General features: G+C 39.4%; 1 protein-coding gene across 3 annotated transcripts in view; it reads right to left on the reverse strand.

Moving 5' to 3' along the window:
- CHCHD3 (coiled-coil-helix-coiled-coil-helix domain containing 3) overlaps positions 1 to 21,255 on the reverse strand; it is a 287,018-nt gene that overhangs the window by 89,100 nt on the left and 176,663 nt on the right. For all 3 annotated transcript variants that reach the window (XM_055590948.1, XM_055590950.1, XM_055590949.1), the window contains exon 5: positions 11,780 to 11,863. In XM_055590948.1, coding sequence (XP_055446923.1) covers positions 11,780 to 11,863 — 84 coding nt within the window. The remainder of the gene's footprint in view (positions 1 to 11,779; positions 11,864 to 21,255) is intronic.

The following is a 21,255-nucleotide window of genomic DNA, read 5'->3' on the forward strand; positions in this document are numbered from 1 at the left end:
AGACGTATACCTGAGGTATCTGGGCCAGTCTGAAGATTGAAGCCTTTTACTTGCTGAAAGCTCCTTTACTTGTTTACTCAACAAAGATCTGTCAAACACCTACTATGTGGGAGGCACTGATCTCAGAGATCTGGTGTGAAACTGCAAGTCATGAGGGGCAGTGCTGTGGCCTCACTATCCTCCCTGGATTCTTGTGTGAAGGCGAATGAGGTTACAGAGAAGGACTGTTGAACTTGTGAGGACACAGACTGCACGATTTTTCTGATCGTGGCTAGCAAATCTTACTACTTCCAAAGTCTTTCCGAAGGGGCACAGAAAACTCAAGATCATGAAGGAATGAAAAATGTTGTTCCTTGTTCCTCCAGCTCTGGGTCTTGGCAAACACTTGTGGGTTAAAGATCCACGGTGGTAATTCAGTATTTATGAAATCCAATTCCTCTACTCGATTTAATGAAAAAAGAAGAAAATTTCTATGGGGACCCTGATCCTTGGGGGCATTCTACACGCCCAATTCTTCATATGAGGATGTATGACTCTTGGGTTAACGGGCATGGCTCTGCGTCCCACTGGGAAAGATTGAAGGCAAGAGGAGAAGGGGATGACAGAGGATGAGATGGTTGGATGGCATCACCGACTCGACAGACATGAGTTTGAGCAAGCTTCGGGAGTTGGTGATGGACAGGGAAGCCTGGTGTGCTGCAGTCCATGGGGTTGCAAAGAGTTGGGACACAACTGAGCAACTGAACTGAACTGAAGTGTCCTGTAGTGGGAGGGCCCTGATGAAACTGAGCTACTGTGGGCATAGCTTTCTCAAAGACTGTTAGAGAGAATAGAGATTCTGAAGAGTATAGAGTCAGAACACAGAGCCCTCCAGAGGAACTATAGACTCCCTGGGTCTCTTTCTCCTCTGTCCACTCTTTTACAACACAGTATACACGCAGGCAATTCCAGGAGGGTCCAGGTCCTCAGAAGCCCTCAAATTAGGAACTCTATCAATGAAATTCTATGGCTTCTTGACCTCTACATTCTAGGATGCACATCAGGAAGAACTCAAAAAATGCTAAGCAGTAGCATTAGGTAGAGCACAGAAAATATCAGATGGTGGGCTGGAATAAGTTAATGAGTGTTTCTTGAAAAAGAGACTTAATGGTTCAAGTATAATGCTGAAACATGGCATGCAGTATTCTCATCTTGGAAGCTCAGAATGTACACAAACTCAGAGAAGGACTACAGTAAAGAAATCTGTTCTGCTTAGTTAAGCTTAACATTCTTCAAAATTATTTGGCCAAGGAACCCATCCCACTTCCTGACTAACACGTTAATTTTAAAAGTTATCTAGCACCTACTATGTGCCAGGCACTATTATGGTGATCAAAAAGCACAAACAGTTCTGGTCTTGATGGAACTTACATATTTAACATTTATTTCCAAAGACTGCCACTGAAGGTAACCAGTTTATTGGGTCTTTATCTGAGCATTTAACCTGATGAATCTCTTCAACCCACAAAATGCCCCTCTAAATCCCTTGATCTTTAGACCTTGAAGGGACAAAAGCAGTGGCTTTCTCCTCATGAAACAGTTCCCCTCTGGAAGAAAGCCTGGCAAACCCTACATGGGTCCACCATGGCGATCAAAAGCTCTGTAGCAGATGCCAACAGGTGTTGGTGCTGTTTGTATTCATCACTGTATCTACGTACAGTGCCTGTCTCACCAGAGGAGATTAACAAAGGTGTGTTCGAATGAATGCTCAATGTCGAGGATTCCCTCAAACCCTACCCCCCTGCCCCCAATTCTGAGAAACACCACCAAGGTTAAACTCCTATCTTAGATAGTCTCCATGGTCAGGTTAGATTTAAATTCCCTTAATTTCATGTTGTCCTTACCATGCCAATCTGCTTTACATGGGCACTTTTTATTTGATTTTGTTCTGAGATAATATTATTTGCAAATGTTTTATGACCAAATACATCTTTCTTAAGGAAGCTAATGTGTTGAGATGTAATCCCTTACAGAGGCACAGCTGGCTGATGGTCTGGACATAAAACTGAGATTCAAGAGCATTTTCCAATACCAGCCCTGCAATTTCCCTTAAAAGAATTAATATTCATGCTGTTTAATTTTTCAGTCAGGAAAATAGGGAAATGAGCACTGGCTGGTTTGCCTAAATGGAGTGCATTTGAAATTTATAAATAAACAGGGTATCAAGAAGCAAAACAATCACTAATGATGAAATTGGATGCAAAGAAAATTCAAGAGATTTAGCTCATTTTCAATCACATACACAGGAAATACACAGGAAACACAGAATGCCTTCCTGGCCGCAACATTATTATCAATAGCAAGAAAAGATCCCAGAGAAAGGAAAGGGGGTATTAATTGTTTTTCAAAGCAAACAGCCTACTGAGCCTCCCCAGACAGAACAAACAGAATCTGTAAAAGCAGAATTAATTTTCCCTAGATTTCATCACACTTCATTTCTCTACCTGGTCTTTACCCATTCAGGTGGCACTGAAAAACAGTCATGGTAAACAGAATCCAGTTTATTGTGCCGCCTCTCATAGGGTAAAGGAGATGTGAAGAGCTGAGAAAGCATGCAGCCCATACTGCTGGCATCTTAGCACTTATGATCATTACAAGAGCTCACAGAAAGGCAATACTGGGCTTTAAAGCTGGAACTGCACATTATCTCTTTCGCAGAGCCCTGGGGCTATCGCTACCAAAGCACAGTGGTCCATTCTAAGCTCTGAATAGAGAAAAGGAAGAGATCATTAAATTATAATTTCCATGCACAATTGCTACAAGTATTTCCTAACCAACAGGATTAATATGAAAGCAAGATCCCAGAATAAAGCTGCTCAGCAGAGAGGATGGCAGTTTAGTGTCTTGTAAATGTGATTTCCCTGAAAGCCCTGACACATCATAATAGTGAAATCCTATTTACTGTAGCAAGCAGGATGGATAATGCTATTTAATACCTGGTGTACTTTGTGCCATCAGCTCATAGCTTTGTATTCCACATTCTCATCTTACCTTAAGGTTAATACTTCTTGACAGCCTACATGGTAAATAGAGCCCCAAATTAAGTGCTGATCCCATCATTTGCAAATCTTTCCTCTAAAGTTAGGCACAGAAAAACTGGCTCCAGTTAAAGGGATCATTTTAACTGGATGCACTTTTAACAGCTCATCCCGGAAAAAAAAAAATGTAACTCTCATATCCCTAAAGCCAGATTAAAAAAGCATTTCAAGGTTACCCATGGCACATTTCCCATTAGAAAACTCAGAGAGGTTAACAGAAAAGTCAATGCGTTTGGAGGACTTATTGAATAATGAATTAAGGATAAGACCCCCACTGTATCGATTTTCTTGCCCCTTGTTCTGTAGAGCAAAATTGGGGTGGGGGGGAGTCCACCCTCCTTGCTACTTTTGGAAAGTCTGCAATAATAAACTTCCTTTAGGGAGCCCAGTAAAAGTGCAGAAGGGTTCAGTCTCTGAACCTAAGTTATAAATAACTGTTTCAATTATATTAACAAGAGATATAGTGATACTGAGCCTTATTAATTTCTCTACCTAACCGCTAACATCTAAGTACATTTATTTGAACTATCAATACTTGTTAATTATTTAAAAAAAAACAACACTCATTGATTAACAAAAGGTATATGCTAAAAACCACTTCACTGAAATCTCTGTCATTTGTTAACAGCAATACAATTAAAAGTGACACTGGTTTCTATGCCTTCAACATACAAACTCTTGGACAAGAGAGCTTTATCTGTTTCTTGCAACTCTTGGTAACTAGAGAAACTGCCCTGATTTCAAGATGAATGAGGAGGCCAGTACAAAAGTTCCAAGTGTCAATGGAATAATCTCTCTTTCTAGATTGACAAATGCAAACTAGCATAAACTACCAAGGAATATCTCCCACCAAGTAATGCTTTTAACTACTGAGTTAAACTTGCTATATCTCAGCATCTGGCCAAAACATACACACAATTCAGTGTATATGAGCTACCCATATGACCTTGGATCATGGACAAATGTTTAGAAGTACCGAAGAGGAAGAGTATCAAAGGGCTTTTTTTATCCCTTAAATTGAGTCTAAGTAGTTATTGCTCTACACCCACCTCAAAAAAGAATCTTCATGTTTTAGGATCACAGATGCCAGTGGTCTGACTGAAATTCCATCCTGCATTAATCCCTTGAAATGGCTGACCCAGCTCCACTCAATGAAATCTTTTTACAATGATAGATTTCATCTGATAGTACAAAAGCACCAATAATTTCTTTCCATAAGGAGCACACAGGGCCGGCAATAATCTGTTCTGTTGTCATTTCTCTTTATCATCATTTGTGGCATTTTCCCCCTCAAGCTTTGTGGAGAGGAACACAGAAATGAAGGTACCAACTGACAAAGAAGAAGTCAAGCAATCAAAACAGCCAATTAATCATACAGATGAGTCCAACACTGTGATGCAATAGAAGATACGCCACCCACTGTAAGTAAAAGGCTTTGAAAACTTGCTCATTTGATGTAAGCATGACCTTAGAATTTAATTAGCAACTCTCTCCACAGGTGATGAACTAGTAAAGTACTTTTCTTCTTAATGACAATTTATCTTTCACCATTCTCTTTGCATCACTCTCTTTCACTCAGCTTGTACAATTCCCTCTCCTTCTTAATTGTATGGGGCTGACGGCAGTGTGTATGCAAATAGTTGCCGAAATCCAGAGGAACCTGCAAACTGGAAACAATACAAACCGCACTACCCCGCTGATCTGAACACTGTAATGGTCTCCAACTAAGCTCTCTGATCTCCCTCGGCTACTCGAGCCACTAGGGCTTTTATAGCTCTCTTCATGCTGTGCCAAACCCCACCATTCTTAGGAACGCCAAGAGCAAAGTGGATTTCATAGAGCAACTCAATGCAAGTTTATAATTGAGAAGTTAGACATGCAAGACACACTCATCATCAAAGAACGCACATCTCTAGATATCCTGGGAGAGGGAGGGAGGGGTCCTTCATCCCAGAAGATCCTGGAAGAAACTGGACTCTGTCCTCTTCTACCATGGACTTAGTCCTGCCTCTCCATTCCTTTCCGGAAGGCTAACAGACTATGGGAAAACACACATTCTTCTGAAGAATACCCAGGCAACGGATGTTTCAGGAGCAGACAAATTCAGATTTTCATGAAATAACCATCAAACAGCTGATAAAACAGAAAATTTGTTTTCATCCTAGAGATGGAATGAGATGATTATCCCATAGCGACACTGTGAACCTATGAATGAATGGGATGCCCCAAAGACATTTCTAAACTGCTTGAATAACTGAATTTCTTCCTTCAAAGTACAAGCAGCGCAACTAGACATTAAAGTAATTCTTAGGGGTGTCATGCCACAGTTACTAAGTAATATGACCTTGCTGCTGCCCTTCTGGTCAAATTTTCCCAGGAAGTGCCAAATCCTGGGGAGGGGGTGGGTGGGGGAGGGGGTGGGAATTAAGCATTTTGAATGCTAAACACTTCCAGGTTACATGGTAACACTGATCAAGTTTTAACATCAGGACCTAAAACACTGTATTAGAAGCCAGAAGGAGTTAAGTTACTACCCATAGAACTAACAAAGCAATCAGCAGGATTTAACTCTAAAGTGCAGAACTGACAAGCATTAAAGATGGTTTTGGACAATGGCTAACAGCTTGGATGTTGGACCTGGTTCAAATTCAGGTCACATTTTGACTGTATGCATGCTTATGTGCTCTGTCGCTTCAGTCCTATCTGACTCTTTTTGACCGCAAGGACTGAGCAGCCCATCAGGCTCCTCTGTCCAGGGGATGCTCCAGGCAAGAATACTGGAGTGGGTAGCCATTTTGTTCTCCAGGGAATCTTCCCAACCCATGGGCTAAAGCCGTGTCTCCTGAGGCTCCTTCACTGCAGATGGATTTTTTTCTCTCTGAGCCACCTGGGAAGCCCTTTGTTTGTATATTCTCGGGCAAATTACTTGAACCTGTAGGATCTTCACCTAAACAACAGGGTTGACAGCCTCCTAGGGTTGTTTATGAGAATAAAATGATATAATCTATGCAAAGTGCCCAGCACAACATAAATACTCAAAAGATGTTACTGTTAGCTATGAGGATGATGAAGATGCTATACATATTCAGATATTCAAAGTTAAACTTGATATTTTCATAGGATAGATTTAGATTATTAATTTAACTAATGAAAGCGAAACTAAATATTTTGCAAATGCTTACAAACTGTACATGAATGGCTTGAATCTAACCTTATGGCATAAACTTAGGAACTGCAGGATTCAATCACTGCACATGCGTTGTGTAAAATACAGAAATAAGAAAATGATTTTATCCTTAAGGTGCTCACCAGATAAACACAGGTAACTAATCACAATCAGCATAAACATGGCACATTAAGAGAGACATACAGCACTGTGGAGAATTACCTGAGGGACTGACAAGTGAAAGTGGCTCAGACAGACAAGTGAAAGTGTTCGACTCTTTGCAACCCCATGGACTGTAGCCCGCCAGCCTCTGCTGTCCATGCAGTTCTCCAGGCAAGAAGACTGGAGTGGGTTGCCATTCCCTTCTCCAGGGGATCTTCCCAAGCCAGTGATCAAACCCAGGTCTCCTGCTTTGCAGGTGGATTCTTTACCATGTGAGCCACCAGAGAAGCCCCATAGGGACTGGCAAAGGTGTCTTAAAAACATTTAAGAACATTTTCCTCGAAAGCTGCTCCGTGATTCCTTTCATCAATCACTGATCGGGAATTAATTCTCTCAAGCTTCTTACATCAACCAATGGGAATTGATACTCAAGCTTTTTTTCAGTTAGGGCATACTACATGAGGTAAGAAAGAGCTTAACAAATATAAGCTGCTGCTGCTGCTGCTAAGTCACTTCAGTTGTGTCCGACTCTGTGCGACCCCACAGACGGCAGCCCACCAGGCTCCCCCGTCCCTGGGATTCTCCAGGCAAGAACACTGGAGTGGGTTGCCATTTCCTTCTCCAATGCAGGAAAGTGAAAAGTGAAAGTGAAGTCGCTCAGTTGTGTCCAACTCCTAGTGACCCCATGGACTGCAGCCTATCAGGTTCCTCCATCCATGGGATTTTCCAGGCAAGAGTACTGGAGTGGGGTGCCATTGCCTTCTCCAAAATATAAGCTGTTGCCCCTTAAAGAATATGTATTTTCGGGATTTCCCTGGTGGTCCAATGGCTAGGGCTCTGCACTCCCAATGCTGGGGGCCCAGGGTTCAATGCCTGGTCAGGGCAGTGGATCCCACATGCTGCAATGAAGATCAAAGATCCAGGGTGCCACAGCTAAGGCTCGGTGCAGCCAAAGAAATAAATATTTTTTATAAAAATATTATTTTCCTCTGTGTGCAAGATACTAAAAATCATAAAATTACTTTCGTAGTATTCAACCTCCTGGTGTCTTCTGTCCATTTCTATAATATCTTATTTTTGTTTATTACTGCCATTCCTAAAAGTAGCTAAGCTGAATTTTTTCCAGTTGGATTTCACCTTGGAATATTTGAGAGACATTTAGGTGTGCAAAGATGAAGCACTTTCTAAACTTAATGCAGAAGATTGTAAGGAGGATTTTCTTGTGATTACAGTGAAAAAAGTACAATGTCTAACCATTTCTGTTAGAAATTCTGCACACTTTGTGTTAAAAGATGCAAAATGCAGAATCCAGCAGTGGCTAATGTAAGGAAAAATGGTTGTGGTATTACGTAAGTTGCAGAATCATTTAATCGACTATGAAGTCCAGATTCCTGTTTAAAAATGTAAGTTTAAAAGTGGATACAAGTACTTATCTTCTCTGTTTTAACTAGATGAACTGCTGAAACCATCAATGGAATACTAGGTGGTCTTATTAATGAAGAAGGGACATGATATCTTGTACAGTCATTCCCAGGATAACTTCTAAGACCACCATACCATCTGCCTGTCAGCTACATTAGCAGCCACAGTAATTGTATACATTATCACTTTTTAAAAATTTATTTTTTATTGACAGACAATTGCTTTATAGAATTTTGCTGTTCTCTGTCAAATCTCAACATGCATCAGCCATAGGTATACATATATCCCCTCCCTTTTGAACCTCCCCACCCATCTCCCTCCCCAACCCACCCCTCTAGGTTGATAAAGAGCCCATTTGAGTTTCCTGAGACATACAGTAAATTTCACATATGGTAATGTAAGTTTCCATGTTACTCTCTCCATACATCTCACCCCCTCCTCTCCTCTCCCCATGTCCATAAGTCTATTCTGTGTGTCTGTTTCTCCATTGCTGTCCTGTAAATAAATTCTTCAGTACCATTTTTCTAGATTCTGTATATATGTGTTAGAATATGGTATTTATCTTTCTCTTTCTGACTCACTTCACTCTGTATAAAAGGTTCTAGGTTCACCCACCTCATCAGAACTGACTCAAATATGTTCCTTTTTATGGCTGAGTGATATTCCATTGTGTATATGTACCACAACTTCTTTATCCATTCATCTGTCAATGGACACCTAGGTTGCTTCCATGTTCTAGCTACTGTAAATAGTGCTGCAATGAACAATAGGATACATGTGTCTCTTTCAATTTGGTTTCCTCAGAGTATATGCCTATGAGTGGGATTGCTGGGTTATATGGTGGTTTTAATCCTATTTTTTTTTTAAGGAATCTCCATACCACCTTCCACAGTGCTGTATCAATTTACATTCCCACCAACAGTGCAAGAGCGTTCCCTTTTCTCCACACCCTCTCCAGCATTCACTGTTTGTAGACTTTTTGATGAGGGCCATTCTGATTGGTGTGAGGTGATATCTCATTGTAGTTTTGATTTGCATTTCTTTAATAATGAGTGATGTTGAGCATCTTTTCATGTGTTTGTTAACCATCTGTACATTATCACTTTTTGATGACTCATAATCTTATTACTCAGCCATCCATTTTCATCGACTTGATGCAAATTTCATGATGCAACTATGGCATGATATCTCTAAGAGTTATTTTAATATCTCATTGTGCTTCTTTTACTTTAAAGTGAGAAATTTATGGTCATTTGAGAATATGAAGCCAAGTCTACTGAGCATGTGAAACACAAGCAGTTCTGTAATACAGCTTGGGATGTCTCTAGATTCTACTTTAATACACTCCTTATCAATTAGACATTCCCTTGTGTGAATGGAGCTTTCTCCTCCCTGGTATTTGTATCAGCTGGTTCCCCAGACATCTGAGATAATTTCTGCCTTTCTTCAACTCAGGAGGAGTAATAAGTGTAATTTAACTGTACACCAATGTCACCCTTCTTAGAACCAATAGGCAAAGGTATCAACTCTTCACAGACAAAGAAAGTCGAAGCCATTTTAAAGTTTTTCAAATACTTGCTTCATTGCAAATGTTGCCAGCTTTATCAAAGCCGACATGGATGTGAAGTAAACTTTTTAAGAATGTGAGAGGTATTGCCCGTGGTGGAAACTTAGTTGCTAAGTTGTGGTCTGACTCTTTGCAACCTCATGGACTGTAGACTACCAGTCTCCTCTGATCCATGGGATTCTCCACACAAGAATACTGGAGTGGACTGCCTTGTCCTTCTCCACGGGATCTTTCCAACCCAGGGATCAAACCCATTTCTCTTATGTCTCCTGAATTGACAGCAGGGTTCTTTACCACTAGCACCATCTTTAATTGGCCAAGAGTAAATCCATCCTCTCAGTGCCTCAAACCAATCACTGACTATCTCTAGGAAACTGGTGATTTATGAGAAATGGGCAATATGTAACAGTGATCGATGAGAACTTCACAACATACCTAGCACAGTAATACTTGAAGGCAAAGAAAACTATCACTGGGTGGGGGGAAAAGCAGGTTCCTGGTTAATCACCTGAAAAACTTTCACTCGTTCATTTGATTCAGATAATATTTACTCATTACATCAGAAACAGTGTTTGGGATAGAAGTAAAAGAAGAGCTACCACTGACTGAACGGTTGGACAGTCTTACAGTTAATTTATGAGAATTATCTCATTTTACAAATTAGCGAGGTAGGTACTACAAAATCCTCAGTTTATAGCTGAGGAAAGCTAAAGTTTACATATAATACTCCAAGATAGGGCTTCCCTCATAGCTCAGTTGGTAAAGAATCTGCCTGCAATGCAGGAGACCTGGGTTCGATTCCTGGGTTGGGAAGATCCCCTGGAGAAGGAAATGGCAACCCACTCCAGTATTCTTGCCTGGAGAATCCCATGGACAGAGGAGCCTGACAGGCTATAGTCCATGGGGTCACAAGGAGTCGGACATGACTCAGTGACTAAACCACCACCACCACTCCTAGATAGGCAGCAGGTAGATGCCAGTACAGGGACTTGAATCTAAGCCCCCAGATGTCGAAACCCATGCACTAAATCAGTCCTCTGCAAACCATAGCTCAAGGGTCATTTCTTGTTGGCAAAAATGTGTTTATTGCAATGGTTCCTATTTTGATTAATAAAGATATATTTGAGCCTAGTTATGATTTAAAATTTTACAGTCCAAAACTGCAGCTACTTTTGCATCAACCTAATAAGTCCCTCTTGCTTCAGTTCTTACTGAAGACAGCAACTCACAAGCCATCTAACCTTTCCAAACATGTCAAGCACAACCCTGCTTCAGGGCTTGGTCCTGGCCTGCTTCCCACACCCAGATACCTCTTAGAAAGGTCCCTCCACCCAGCGCCACACCCGCACTCCTAGGCCCTGGGACTCCTCTTTCCACTCCACTGTGTGCATGTATTATAATCTGCCATTCAACATGCCGACAGGGTTTTAATGAATTTAAGCTCCACAAGGGCAGCAGTTCAGTTCACTTTCTTCATTAGCTTCTCTCTGGCACTATCAGGGCCTGACATATACATACATCTGCTGAATCAATGAGAAAATGGTCCCTACATTCAAGAAGTACTAAGTTCAATGACACAGAGAGAGGTGAAGACAACATACAAATATTTGTACTGAATGGAGTCTGATAGTCTATTTCTTAGTTTCTACTTTTTTACTAAACATGCTATTCCAAATCAAATTTGGAGGTCTCAATCAAAGCAAAGAGAAAACTAGCTTTGCAACTTCATGGTCTGGGTATGAAATTATCCTAGACAATACAATATTTCATTGAACAGGGGCACTGATAGGGTCCCGAAATTTCCAATCTTAAGCCCACTGCCTCCTGTTTCAGTCTCAATTTCCTCGAGTCTTTGTCAAATTCTATAGAAATGGAGACCAGAGGTACTTCCTCCTCTCTGCATCCTAACTCTTCTCCTGAGTCCTATTATTCAGCTCCTGTCCACCAGTTTTGAAAAAGACATTCATTTCTTGGCCACAAGTGCAGTGAAACTGAGCTTTCACAAAGACAGTTTATCCTTCAAAACATTTCCACTTCTAAGGACGTGCTCAAGTTTAGTCAATGTTTGGGAGAGCCCGGAATAGCACTCTACTGCTTGACCTGGAGACAGTGCAGCTTCTAAACGTTTAAGGGAAAATATGTGGGGGGAGTTCCTGAGTAGTAAAATGTTATTAACGAACCAGGAACACAACAACACGAAAAACTACCAAAGCAGAAATGACATTATCTTTGATAATGACCAGCCTGGTTGGCTTCTTTACTTCCTGGCCACTTTTTAACTAGGAAAAGTGGTTACAGTTCTAATGTATTGATTTTTAAATACACCCCTGGGAACACTGCAGATGTGGTTAAGAGAAGAGAATCACTGACAAGAAACAGCCATACCCTCTCCTCCAGTCTAGCCAGCTGCTCTTTGTAGAATGCATCCTGCTTCTTTATCACCCGATCTTTCTCTTCCAGCTGCTTAGCCTAAAAAAAGAAATGAAAAATATACTAAATTAAGAAAGAGCAGTAACAGCAAAGCAAAAGTTAAGTATAAATTGCATTAGAAATACGTATACAAAGATGAAGATTTTTTGCAGGCTAGTAGGTCTCTGCCGTAGAAAAAACATTTATAGGATGATGATTGCTGTATTTAAATGTAAAGAATGGGCCTGCACTGTAATTTTTTAAACTGTAACAGCTGTGTCCTACTTTGTCCAAATGTTTCTGATAATGTCAGAATACAGCACAGACAGTTTCATTTAACTTCTCTTTCGAAGAGTAATTTCAAGGATTAATATTTTGCTTAATAAAACTTTGATTTTTATCCCAGGCAAAAGACACATAGTTATTAACCTTTCTTGAGCAATAAAAAACGCCTATATAACATTTTGTACATAAATCTTACATACGAGAACCCTTAAAATACCCAGTGAAACCAGCATATAAATAAATGTATCGGTCTACTTCCTTTTTAATGGCATAGTTGTCTTTGGCAAAAAGAACAAAAACCATTCTAATTCTATATTTGAATAATTTTAAGTAATTAAAAGTAAAATAATAAAAGTAATTTTATAACTCTTAATTTAACTAATTTATCTTTTTTATGTAATCAAAAATCAAGCAATAAAATCTTTATCCTTGAAAAAAATAATGCTTTCTTATGGATGTTTTTGAAGCTAAATTAAAAATGCATTTCTTTGAAATCTTGCCATTTGGGACAAAGCGGATGGACTGAGAGGGTATTATGGTAAGTAAAATAAGACAGATAAAGAAAGGCAAAGACTGTATGATTTCACTATATGTGAAATCTAAAAATCAAAACAAATGAACAAATATAGCCAAACAGAAACAGAGGCATAGATACAGGGAAGAAACAGGTGGTTGTCAGAGAAGAGGTACCTGGGGGAAGAGAAAAATAAGTGAGAGTGATTAAAAGATACAAACTTTCAGTTACAAAATGAATGATTCACAAATGTGAAAAGTACTGCAGTTGGGGGATGTAGTCTATAAGCCTATAACTATGTCACATCTCTGCATGGTGACAGATGGCAAGCAGACGTATTATGATGACCATTTTCCAATATACAGAAATATCAAATCACAATGGTGTACACCAAGAACTAACACAGCGCTGCAGGTCAGTTATGCTTCAAAAACAAACAAAGGAAAACACTCAGAGAAAGAGAGATCTTATTTGTAGCTACCGGAGGTGAGGGGAAGAGAGGGGTAAATAGATGAGGGTGGTCAAAAGACAAAAATCTCCAGTTATAAGATAAATTAACATTGGGAATGTAATGTCCAACATGGTAAGATCATTAATACTGTTCTACCTTATAAAGATCATAAGAGAGTAAATCCTATGAGTTCCCATCAAAAGGGAAAACATATTTTTCTACTTCTTTAATGTTGTGTCTATACGAGATGATGGGTATTTACTAAACCTATTGCAGTCATCACTGCAGGAGGTATGTAGGTCAAATCATTGTTACGTTGCACAACTCACACTTACACAGTGCTGTATGTCAATCATATCTCAATAAAACTGGGGGAGGGACAATGAAAAATGCATTTCTTAAACTGCTGTTTCTATTTTTATTACATTTAAATGACCTTTATTTCTGAGAACAAACCTCCCTACATCACCCATGTTAGAAAAGTTTTTAACATATTTTTTGGTCAATGAATGTTGAACACAAGCCCAGCTAGAAATTTTAAGAAATAAGCAAAATACATATTTTGGCATTCCCACTCTTTTGCCATGCAATGCGATCAAGGGTCACCTGGATCAACCTGTGTAAGGGAGACTGTCACTACACTCTTAGGTGAGCTCATGTGCACATTTGTTGTAGGTCACTGTTTTGCTACTTACTTTGACTTCAATATCCTGTGGCATGTAAAAAACAGAGAAATAGTTATTTACTAGGAGAAACACTTTTTCCCCTAATGTCAACCAAGAAATCAGATGGACAGTATTTACCTAAAATGCAAGCCAAAGGTGACAATAGGGAAAAAATAAGAGGACTGGCTTAACTTGGCACATATTTGAATATTATTGTACTATTAAATACTGTTTGAATAGAAGATTTCAATGGAAAGTTCATGCTGCTTGAAAGTATAAGTGTAATTTAAAAACCAAATAATGAATTAAATAAAAAATACACACATATGCGAGCACATAATCTATGGCTCCTTGACGTAACAGTAAAAACCTCACTAGTCTAACAGGAGTGTAAGAGTAGGAGTAATAATGGAGTAGTAATGTAGTAAGTAATAGAGTAACAATGGAGTAGTAGCAATGGAGAAAGAATTTTTGATAAAATTATGTGTGAACGATACTGGATGCTTGGGGCTGGTGCACTGGGATGACCCAGAGGGATGGTATGGGGAAGGAGGAGGGTTCAGGATGGGGAACAGGAGGAGGAGGGTTCGGGATGGGGAACAGGAGGAGGAGGGTTTGGGATGGGGAACAGGAGGAGGAGGGTTCGGGATGGGGAACAGGAGGGGGAGGGTTCGGGATGGGGAACAGGAGGAGGAGGGTTCGGGATGGGGAACAGGAGGGGGAGGGTTCGGGATGGGGAACAGGAGGGGGAGGGTTCAGGATGGGGAACAGGTATACAGGGTTCATGTATACCTGTGGTGGATTCATTTTGATATATGGCAAAACCAACACAATATTGTAAAGTTAAAAAATTAAATTAAATTAAATTTAAAAAAACAAACAAAAAAAAAGAGAGAGAAAAAAATTATGTGTGAAGACAATATACAAGACTACATGATCTAGAGGAAAGATCTGTCTAAATTGAACACATACCCCTGCAAATATAAAGGAAATGCAGAAAGATGGATTTATGAGAACCTCCATAAGATAAAAAACATTAAACACAATGAACAAGCACATGAAAAGAAATACTTACTCCTAACAGTGAAATTAGTATTGCTCATATAAAGAGCACTTAAAAAATAAGCTCTCCATCCCCAAAAAGAGTCAAGAGAAAAACATCCAAGTGACACAGACTAGCAATCTGCACAAAAATGTACATAACACATTTTAAAAAACCCACAAGAAATCAAAAATGAAAATTAAAATAACACAATTCCATAATTCATCTATCAGATTTAAAAATATAAAATAAAAATAATACTGCCCAAGATACATGAAAAACATGCTCTTCAAGACACTGTTCGTCAGAATATAAATTCGCATAAGCATTTTAAAAATCAGTTTGACAAAATGTAAATAAGTTTGAAAACTGTACATATGCACTGAGATCTAAACACTCTACTTTTAGGACTTAAGTAATTATGGCAATATGCAAAGATATTCACGATAAGATTAATTAGAATTGCAAAGAAACAGAAACAAAAACCGATCTAGCAGTTAAATTAAAATATACTCAAAATATACTAAGTAAAAAAAGAAAAAGACTATAAACAGAAAGGGGAGTATGATCTCTTTTTTTGTAGGGAAGAAGAAATAAAAGACCAGAAGGATACTCAACAAAATGTCAATAGAGGTTATAGCAGGGTGGTAAGCTTATGGAGGGTTTCTAATTATTTTTTTTCCTTATGTTTTCCATATTAAAAATAAACACACTTTGCAGTCAAAAGACAAAGGAGAGAATTTTCTGAGGTGAGGAAACAATTCTCCCTCTTGATTATGGTAGTTAGACAACTGCATGCATTTGTCAAAACTCAAACAACAGTGTATCACAAAAGAGTGAATTTAACAATATAAAAATTTTAAGTTGATTCAAATAAAGCATATTAAAATTTATGAAAATAATTTTATAAATATATTTGTATATCTTTACTAATGTTAATTTGCTTATCAGTTAGCTAATTTCACTTCTAGGCATTTAATTCTAAGAAATACTAAGAAAAGCACACAAAAATTTATATCTAAAAAAACGCTGCCAACATTATTTAAAGCAACAAAAAAACTAGGAACAAATCGCCAGTCCAGGTTCGATGCATGATAGAGGATGCTCAGGGCTGGTGCACTGGGATGACCCAGAGGGATGGTATGGGGAGGGTGGTGGGAGGGGGTTCAGGATGGGGAACATGTGTACACCCGTGGCGGATTCATGTTGATCTATGGCAAAACCAATACAATATTGTAAAGTAATTAGCCTCCAATTAAAATAAATAAATTTATATTATTAAAAAAAAAAACTGGGAACAACAGAGGTTTGTGTAAATAAGATATGGTCCAACAACCATATTGTCTCTTTATTATAAAGACTTAAGTCTGGCCATAATGATCAAACATTGAGAGCCATTAAAAAAATACTGCTTTAATAGAATACTTGATTTCTTTAACTCAAAATATTAAGGGGAGGGGGATGGTCACAAATTACCGTGTACACTAAATTCCTAATTTTGGTTAAGAAACGGGGTTGGGGGGCAGAAGGGAAGGACAGGAAGAACTGAGTACCTGATTATGTAGACACAGAAAAAGGGCAATATTGCTGAGATGTTAACAGTGGATATGATATGCACAGCGGTATAGTTTTCTTACTTAGACTTAACAAAGTTATATTTCTTTAATTAAAAAAACTTTAAACATTATTATCACATACATTTATCTGTGATTATCAGATGGAAATATAACATGGTACAAAAGACAAAAGAGTGAGTAAGTAGCTATACTAACAAAAAAAATTAACAACTTGAACAGTTATTTATAGCATGGAAAATTATTTTACCTAGTAAATGCTTAATGTATAAGGACTTGATTATCTCCCCATTCAATGCATGACTTACCAATCATGGTTCTTAAACCATTTACATTAAATAATGTTGCTTTTATTCACATAGTGCTGCACACTGAGATTTCTTTAAGAAAAAAAAAAAAGTAACAGATATTCTACTATGGCTTTTTAGAAAACATTAAGAATTCAGTATCACAAGTACATAGCTTCAGCCTAAAAGAGACTACACTAACCACCAAATTTAATTTTGAAAGGTTGATGACCACCTAAATAAAAGATATGCAGAAACTCCCACAGTGTAAGATGCAATCCTTGGAATTTTGTTAAAGAAATACGTCAAAAGGTGAGATATGCACACTAAAGACGAACCACCTCCAAAGGCCTGAAAACACCCAACCACAGGCTGACATCACAGGTCTTTCCCTTAGACTGTCAACAGAATCAATAGCCTGAGATCTGCTGGGGAGAACAGAGCCAGAAACACGGCTACACCACCTCAATGGCACATTGCTTTCAAACAGTTAATGCGAGGCTGGGAGAGAAAGTCACACAGTATGAACCTGGAAACTTAAATAAGCCTGGGATACACTGGCTAAACTAATAGCTGCCGAGGATGAAGAGTCACACACGACTTAAGAAAAAGCGGTAAACCAACTGCAGGGAATGAAACCTCCACGTAGACCTGTCTGACGGACATGGAATCACTGTAAACGAACAAATGACAACAAAGAGGATTACGCTATTCACTGCTACGGGAGCATCGTTTCTTAGAGGGGGAAATGGATATAAAAAGCTTCCCCCCATCGTCTCTGGTTCGCTATTCCTTCTCAAGAAGTAATGTGTACTGATTAAAAAAAAAAAAAAAAAGTAATGTGTACTGATTAGTCTTCAGATTCTGTTAGATTTTGGATAATGTGATTGGGCTTGAAAACATGACAGAAAGCACCTAAATGGATCATTATGGAAAACTGGAGTGTGCCATATACAAGAGAAAGAAAACAAGGAAATCGAATTTTAAGAAACCCAACACATAAACATTTTGATGTTTGCACTCAGTGCTGGTAGCCAGATTCAAAACGAAGTATACAACACGTACGTATTTCCTTAAAGTCTTTCCTCGTTTCAGAAGAGACCTGAAGCTGTTAACAACAAACCATACAGTAAGTTAAGAGAAGTAAAAACTGGGATTCCGCCTGTGACATAAAGGTAGTTTCCCATGTGCCTTTCCATGTATGTTCCTAGAGAAATCTTCACGCCGACAGATTCTTGGCATGGTAGCTCGGCCCTCTTAGGCCTGGCTGCTCCGGGAAGACTGAGATGAGGAACAGAGCACACAGCACTGGAAACGCAGTGACATCATAATCACTGAGCTCAGAGGAAGTACTGTTACTTCACACATCAAGTACAAGGCATGTAAGGGGAGAGCTGGTGCTATGGGAAAGCTTATATATTTTAAATGACAAAGTTCTTTAAGAGCCAGGGTTCAATTTCAATACCTCAAGGTAGAAAACAAAGCAGGTATCAGCTAAATTTTCCACGGGATGATGTTATGAAGACAGAAATTACTAAAACTGAGAAAGGGCAACAATTCTAAATCAATCTAAACAGGAAAATCTTGTAAGAAATCTGATGCTTTTGAACTGTGGTGTTGGAAGAAGACTCTTGAGAGTCCCTTGGACTACTAGGAGGTCCAACCAGTCCATTCTAAAGGAAATCAGTCCTGACTATTCATTGGAAGGACTGAGCTGAAGCTGCAACTCCAATACTTTGGCCATCTGATGCGAAAACTGACTCACTGGAAAAGACCCTGATGCTGGGAAAGATTGAAGGCGGGAGGAGAAGGGGATGACAAAAGTTGAGATGGTTAGATGGCATCACCGACTCGATGGACATGAGTTTGAGTAAACTCCGGGAGTTGGTGATGGCCAGGGAAGGCTGGCGTGCTGCAGTCGATGGGGTCGCAAAGAGTCAGACACGACTGAGCGACTGAACTGAACTGAACAAATCTGAAACACACATATAATGAACTGGGAAAGAGTTAATCTTTCTCAATCATAAGGATAATCTGTGGTAGGCAAAAATCAATCTATACGTCTATCAACTCACACAGGCAAGTAAGAACAGGGAAAGGAGCTTTCTTCCGCATTAGACCTACATCAAGCATGATACACAGGAAAATAAAACTACATGCTGACACTAAGAGATAAAAAAATGGAAATATCTGAAGCAGCTGAACCATAAATTTATAAAGTAATATTACATTTAGAAACTGTAGAACATGATCACTGTGAATATCAATTAGCTGTAACAAAATAATTAAGGTGGCCATGTATTCAATTAGCTGAATACTAGACTTTTGTTACAAATGAGAAATTACATAGGGTTCACTGAGCTTTTATCAAGTGGGATTAATAAACAAAGAGTTATACTCAAAGCCCTGGCTTCCAAACCACAGCAGAAGGTGACCTTCAAAATGGTAACTCACACTAGTGACCGTGAACCATGTCCGAGCTAGTATCAACTTGAGGACACCTTTCAGTGACTACTTAGAGGCGTTAAACACAAGCTGTGAGCAAACCCCAGCCTGAAATGTTCTGTCACTAACACAGTAAGAGCTGACGGAAGCTGAGTACAGACCAAGGGATGAAAGACAAAGACCATTCTTCCAACAGACGTCTTGATCCCAAGTTTGGAAGTCACACTCAATCTCCCAGGATTGTATTAAATCCACTTGTTTCTGTTTGTTTTGTCTTCCCCAAAGGACCCTGGTCTACATGTCATATTGTCAACTTACTATCAACAGCCTACTGAATATGTCCCCCGCCTTTGGGAGCGTATCTGCCTATTCTCTTGAAAAGAACAAAGGCAAAGATAAATGGTCTTTCAAATTAAAAAGTAAACTAACAATGAAGTGAGGAGGTTGTTAGCTACATACATTTAGAACAGAAAGCACCCTAGTAGTGCTTTAAATTTTTCCAGTAGTTCTCTCATAACATTTGTGCAGATCATGCTTCTTGACAAAAGCAGTGACATTAAGTGCTAGATGAAATCGCAAACAATTTTACAAGCTTTCTTCTATAGTTTTAGAGAGGGGGGAAAAAACATTTTTAAATCACAGATTTACTTCCTCAGCTTTCCAATGTAAGTCAGAACTTACCAGCACTATGACATACTTGGAAATCCACTTGGTGAGGGGTCAGGAGACCAGGACATCCATTCAAGCTCAGCTAAATCACCAGGTGACCACGCACTGACCCAGTCCAGACCCCCATCAAGTTTCAAAACACCTTCTGAATGTTCTTCCCTCATGTGGTTTTTGCCATGTCATACCCTTGCCACCTCTCACACTTTTACACCTAATAAAACTTTCCACGTGTCTCTCAGGGCACATATTTTTGACTTTGTCTTGTATTATACATGTTCACCTACCCACTGTTCCTACTGTCAACCTCAGACTTTCTAAGACAAGAAAAGAGACTTACTCCTCTATCTTCCACAAGGGAAACTCTCAGGACATGGTAGCCAAGATGAAATTAAGTTCATCGAGGGGAAGAGTTTGTAGAAGGTGAGCAGACACAGCTTCTGGGAAACAAATCTGTCGCAGCGTGTGACGTTACTTCAAAGGACGAGAGCACCCTCAGTGGGATGGTATGTGTGCACATTACTTAGTCACGGTGCTGCTGGCGTATCAGTAAACAATGCACAATCCAGAAGCGATCAGCAGGTAGTATTCTTATCAAAAACTCCACAATTTGGAAGCTTAAAACGTTAGATATGGCTGCAACCAGGGCTTCACCTATCCATATCTTGATCAACAGTCATGCCTTGCTAGTTAGCACAGTGACTGTTGGAAATGAGATTTTATTAGAGAAAATGGTTCATTAACTAGCATGATAAATAGCAGATGTTCTATTGGTAAAATGAAAACTATCAAAAAGATGTAAGGGTTATGAACGTATATAAAGATACTCCTACATCTGTTGTGCAAACAAGTTATGAGAACATGAGTTATGAGAACAAGGCTGGTGGTTCTAACTTTACGAACAGTGCCTCAGGTTTGATCTCTGAACAATCCTGTGTCCAGCCACTGGTTTAGGGCAGAGTCTCACCTTGGATACCACTACCATTTGGGGCCAGATCACCCCTTGCTGCAGAGAGCTGTCCTGTGCACTGCAGAATGTTTAGCAGTATATCTGGCCTCTACGACGCCAGGAGCGCCCCCTGGCTCTTTAGCTGCAAAAGACAGAAACATTCCCAGACAGTGCTCAATGTCCCCAGGAAAGCCAAACGGGCACCAGTTGAGAACCACTGATTTAAAAAGACTGCTGGTTGTCTGAGGCCAACGATAAGTAGTCGTTGGGTCACTCAGGTGACCCATCCCTGCAAAGAGCACTTAAAAGAACAGACAACTGGGACTCCGTTGAGCTCTACAGATGAGTTACATGAAGCATTTTGTACCTGCTTGCTAATAAATTTCTATCAAGTAAATGCCTACATGTATGGTAGAACAGGGTTAGAGACCTGATCACAGTGTAATTCGGTTGTAGGGTTGCCTGAAGGGTATAATGTAGAAAAGCAAGGTATATAAAATGGTTAATCATGTCCCAGTTAGAGAAGAAACTGGAAGTTTGAACGCATTCTTTCTGAATTACGTAGGAAAGGCAC

This window comes from Bubalus kerabau, chromosome 8, assembly GCF_029407905.1.
Source record: "Bubalus kerabau isolate K-KA32 ecotype Philippines breed swamp buffalo chromosome 8, PCC_UOA_SB_1v2, whole genome shotgun sequence".
Lineage (NCBI taxonomy): Eukaryota > Metazoa > Chordata > Mammalia > Artiodactyla > Bovidae > Bubalus > Bubalus kerabau.